The sequence below is a fragment of the Frankliniella occidentalis genome, unplaced genomic scaffold, assembly GCF_000697945.3.
Source record: "Frankliniella occidentalis isolate FOCC.00 unplaced genomic scaffold, Focc_3.1 Scaffold5322, whole genome shotgun sequence".
Taxonomy (NCBI): domain Eukaryota; kingdom Metazoa; phylum Arthropoda; class Insecta; order Thysanoptera; family Thripidae; genus Frankliniella; species Frankliniella occidentalis.
In genome coordinates, this window is record NW_026272364.1 from 1 (window position 1) to 5,464 (window position 5,464).

General features: G+C 59.0%; 1 protein-coding gene across 1 annotated transcript; it reads left to right on the top strand.

The window, feature by feature from the left end:
- Positions 1 to 3,434: 3,434 nt before the first annotated feature.
- On the top strand, positions 3,435 to 5,371 carry LOC113214729 (uncharacterized; the record flags this gene model as incomplete). Its single annotated transcript, XM_052276987.1, has 3 exons — positions 3,435 to 3,524; positions 5,009 to 5,124; positions 5,213 to 5,371. Coding segments are annotated over exons 2-3 (244 nt in total), but the record flags the coding sequence as incomplete, so codon positions are not given.
- Between the last annotated feature and the right edge of the window lie 93 nt (positions 5,372 to 5,464).

A 5,464-nucleotide genomic window follows, 5' to 3' on the forward strand; every position in this document is an offset into this window, starting at 1 on the left:
TTCATCTCTGTATAAAAAAAAAAAAAAAATCTGTGCTGTTGCTAACTTTTAATCTCTATCATATTTTCAAGTTTCTCCTCCAAAGGTTTACCAATCAATTTTTCCTAAGTTTACCTTTTACGGGTGACATAATTAGTCATGCCTCATCGACAACACAACTCGGGAGCAAGTAATGTCTTTTCAGCAAATGGTGCTCTATGTGATATGGTTGTGTTTTGTATGAGAAATGTTGAATATATCATTGCAGTATTTGAAGTTACATGGCTATGTCTCGGGGCTTAAGGCTTCCCTGGAAATCCAGCAGCTTTTATCCCATTATTTATGTTAGATGCTAGGAGAATATTACTTAAGTGTCTCTGTCAACCTTGAAGTGTCCTCTTGAGTATTGTGTCATGTGTTATAGTTCCTGGAAGGTGTTTACATTTAATGATCTGTTGCAATATACTGTTGTCATCAAACTTTTTTTTTTCATTTTATCCAAGATTAGATTACAAACCAGAATTTTATGAACATTCAACTTTCGTCAAATTTAAAAATAAAACACTTTTTTTAGACCTACTTTATATTTTGCTATATAAACCCGGCACGTGTTTTTTCACATCGATTTAGGCGTGTTCGCACGCGTGGTGATTTTTCTAGCAAATGGTTCACACAAACGCCGTCAGCATCGAGGTAGCGAAAATTTGACTCCTCTCCTAATGCAAATTTAACACAACGCGTTTATAGGTGACGACAGACGGGTGACTTGCGCCTCACGAGTATTTTCCGTGTGACGTGACGTGAACATTGAGGGCGACGCAAAACGTTCCCTCGTCCCGACCCGACCCCCTGCACTGAGCCCCCACCTACCTGGGTAGCCCACTCGCTCCACACCGCTGCTTAGCAGGTTGGCCTACCCAGCGCGTTGCAGGCGCTCACATACTGACATGGCTCGGCGATGACTCCGTTTGAGAAGAGGGCCTCACTGTCATGTGGCTAGGTACGGTCAGGTCATGGTGGCCTAACGTTTCCTAGGTGCCGTCACGGCTGTGCGAACGCAGTCTAGAATTTATAAAAGCCCAAGCAGGACTTGTCCCCGCGTCTGTTGCCCCACGACGCCTGCTGGGCGGCCATTCTCCTCTGCGGGGTGACATATGGGTTGCCTACCCACTATTGCGCGGGCGCTCCGCTCGCGGTCCGGCCTGGCCCGAGCTTGTACAGGAGACTCCTGTACTGTACTCGTGCACGTCAAAGCTGTTCAGACAACCATCAAAACGCGTGGAGTCTAGTTTCCCTGCTCTCCCCGCGTTCGTCTGCGAATGCAGCCCACCAAGGCAAGGGAGGGCTAGGAACAGGCAAGTAATTATTGGCTAATTTATTCGAGTGGCTCTGTTGGGAGCAGCCTTCCAGCCGCAAAGATCAGTTCGCCTGGACAATGTTCACATTTCTTCCAAAGCCTGTTTTCTTTGGGGCCGAACAAAAGCATCGCAGCATCCTTCCCGCTCCCCTCCCTCGTGCTCTGGCGCTCCGTAACCTAGCCTTGGCAACGAACGGCGGCAAGCCGATGTCTGGGGAAGAAGTAGATAATACCAGTAAGTCCCAGTTCAGGCAAGATCCCCACTAGGACGCCATGTCTTTGCCGGGCCGCCGCCGGGTCGCGGATGCAGCCCGTCTCGGTCGCACCATATGAGCTGCGTGGTCCGATCACGCACGGGAGCCTGGCTTTCTCGACAGGCTCCGGGACCTCCGGGTACCACCTGGGCTCCTCCTGGATGCAGAGCACACGCGACTGCCGCCTCCTCCACCTGGGGTGCGTTTTGCGTTTTGGGGGAACAACTTCGGGAATCGTCTGTAGAGGGCGGGTGATCCACGCCGTGTTTTTTTCTCTGTTTATACTGTACCGGATGCATGCGTGCGAGCGGGCTTGCCTATCGTCGCTCGCCATGGCGCCTTACGGCCACGTGCGAGTATGCAACCCGTCCGCACGCATGAATCCGGCACAGTTTAGGTAGAGAAAAAACAAGGCGCGCATCCTGTACACCTGCCTGGGAATCATCAGGATAAAATTAATCGAAATCAACAGAGAACGCAACTAAGCGGGGAACTAGTGGAACTAGCTCCTAACCAACCCCCACCCCTTTTCTACTTCTTTTGAACTCTATCGTATTTTTATTTTTCGCACCCCCCCCCCATTTCCCCTCGCCAAAAAAGTCTCACGGCACTTCCCTCACCTACCAGTGTCCACTGTGCACTTTCTCTACTCTCTATATGACACTAGGACAATTTGTTCGTGACTAATTTATTTCTGTGCACCGTTCTCTATTTATTCGACTTTGTTGCACAGTGTTGTAACTAAAGCTGAAAACTCCCGTGGTCTACATCCCTACGCTACGCTGCTTTGGACTTGCTCAGGTAGGTAATGCTCAAGCTCCACACGTCTTGGCGAGCGGTGTACCCGGCCACGTCGGACGTCGGATTGACTCGGGCCGCTCAAACTCGCGAGGTAAGCGATTTGCTAATGGCGCGGTGGGCGGGGCGGGGCGGTGCGAAGTCATTCGCGTGCGCCGCATGGCCTCCTTGGAGTTGTTGGGCTCCTCGGCGCGCGATTCGGTTCTGGTCGGTTTAGCCCGGCCGGCCGGCCGGCCGATGAGATGGATCTGAATAAATCTCAGTCTGGCCTGGCGGGGCGTCGTGGCGCGGCGTGGCGCCAAATGAGATCAGGCTCAGGCTCGTCGGTCGGCTCTCAGCAGCTCCGACCAGCCCAGCCTCCCGCTCCGCGCCCGCAGCGCCCGCAGCGCGGTCCGGATCAAACCGGAGCCATGCGGCCGCGGCCGCGGCGCGCCAGCTCCGCCCCGCCACCCGCCACGCGTGACCTGGCCTGGGCGCGGAGGGCAGCGCGAGAGCCCAATGATCCCGCCGCCCTGCCGCCGCCGCGCGTCCTTCCCCGGGTCACGGGCTCTGAGAGGGCCCGCGGTGCCCAGCGCGCCCCCCAATCTCTGCAGCTGGGCACGACGCCCGTTGTGGGCGGCGGCGCGGGGCGCGGGGGCTGCTGGCACACTCACACGCTCTATCGTGCGGCTTAGCAGGGGCCGTTCTTTTTGGACACAGTGGGGGAAGGCCTCCGCGGCGAACCTAGAGGGCTGGACGACCCTTGTCCCCAGGCCGCCATTCCCCCCTCCCCTCATCACCCCCGCCGCCCCGCCTGTAGTGGAAGAGCACACATATCGGGCGGTTTGCCCCGCACCACCCCGCCCCGCTCGCCTGCGCTAGGACCCGGAGCGGGACGGACCGGCCGCCGCCGGCCCGCTGTGGGTGCGGGTACCCCCCGCCGGCTCCACCCGGCCCCGCCCCGGGCCAGACCTGGCGGTGCCCTGCATGGCGGGTGCCGGCGTCGGCGGGATGGCGGGGGGTGCCTGCCCGGCGCGGGCTGGCCACCAGTGCCCACCAGTGGCACTCACTCGGTTATCAGTAGTGGCGGTGCAGCGGGCTGAGGAGGGCGACCAGGCTGGGCGAGAGCAGATCGACCATCGGCACCACCTCGACGTGTAAGCGAGCGGGCTGAGAGAACGGCGAATCCCCGTTCCTCCATAGCGTAGCGTGTCGCCGTCGTGTATAGGAATGCGACGGGGACAACGGAAGGACCAGCACCCCGGACAGCGGACGGCGCGCCCCTGCGTGTCCTCGTGCCGTGAGCAGCGGACCTTGTCGGGCCACACCCTGTAGGACCCTGGCCCGGAGTAGAGGTGTCCCACCCCCCGCGCCGAGCAGGCGCCGGGGCGTCGGCCGACCAGCCTGGCGCCATCACGTAAGAGGCCGCCCATTTCGGCCACGACCCCGCGCAGGCCGGCGGGGTGCCCCGCGGGGCGGCGGGGTGGTGGCCGGGCCGGGCGCCACAGGTGCCGGCCCAGTCAGTCCCAGTGCGGGGCCGCGGCGCAGGACAGTCCCTGTGTAATGCATTCGCGAGGCCGCCGGCCCGCCGCCGGCCCGCCGCCGCACCTGTGACCCCGCGAGGGAGCCGGATTCGGTTACCGGCCGCGCGGGCCGCGCGTGCGAGCGAGACGACCGCAGGTGTGCGGCTCACCCTGCCGGGCCTGGCCGTGGGCTTGGCCGCGTCACCCTCACCTCAGTTAGTGTCCCGCCGGCGCCGGGAGAGCCTCGCCCGCCTCGCCACCGACCCCCCGGGGGCAGCGCGCCGCTCCGTGCACGGTACTCCCGGACAACAGCTTGGATACGTCATTCTGATGACGGACAAAATGTGATCAGGAGCGGCCTGTTTTGAGGCAATGTGATGTTTGTGACGTGCAGGGTGGGTGATTCGCGCCATCTTTTTTCCGGGTATACTGTATACTGTATATCGGATTCTGGCGGACCTCGGATCGAACTCCCAAACGCTCCATATTCGTTAAGCATCCCCATCACCCTTGTCCCACGTGGTCCACGTGCCCAACCCTTATCATCGACCGTGGACTCCGATATCACCTGGTCATGGTCAGCCGACCCCGCCCCACCCCGCCCCGGTCTAGGCACCTGACACGCGGTGACGAGTCACGTGTCCAACGGGAAACGCCCTCCGTGCTGTCCGTGGTCATGTGGACCATCCGGATGGTGGTTCGTGGGTCCGGGTCCAGTACCATGTACCATCCCGGGCCCGGGCTGCCGCGACTGATAACAAGGACCGGTTCTCTATCCAGATACCCCCGTGGTAATCGGTTTGCTCTTTTATCGGGCGGAAGAGAGCATGGAGAGCATGCAGCAGCAGGTCAGCTGGGCCCGTCTGCCTGTCCCTGCGAGTCTCTGACCCTCCTTGAGATAGATTTGAAGTACGCATCCCAGGCTACTTGTCTTATTGCATCGTAGTAACGAGCTGAGCTGGACAGATGAGACCAACGAAATCGCTTCGTCCGTCTTTGACGGTTTTCTAATTTTTCCCGATTTTTCCTCTTTCCAGAACAACGAGTTGCCGAGGTTGCCCCATACCGTCCCTTCTCGATCAGCTACGCTTGACCGTGTCGACCCGTTTTGCCAACAGGTGATCCAGCAGCAGCGTCCCGCACAGCGTCATGACTCCCTTCACATCCTTCAGCACGAGGTGGGCGGCGGTTGCCTTCGTCTTGGCGGTCGCAATACTGGCAGCACTGCCCTCAGGTAAGTCACGGTAGCTGCTTACCACCCCTCTCATCACCTACAAGCTGCCTTTTCACAAAATGTTATGTATCGCATGTTTACAATGTAGTATCCAGCATACGCTGCTTCGAGTGCAACTCGGTGAAAGACCCCTACTGCCAAGACCTGAAAGCGAACGAGAGCGCCTCGCAGGCCTACCTCAAGGACTGCAAGGACACCAACATGCCGCAGGGCGCAGAACCGTTCTGCAGGAAGATCGTCCAGACCAGTGAGTGCAGTACAGTGCCGTGCCGTCTGTGAAAACAAGAGTGGCGAATCGAGTCGCGTGAGCGAGGTGACGGGGAAGGGGGAGGGGGGGAGG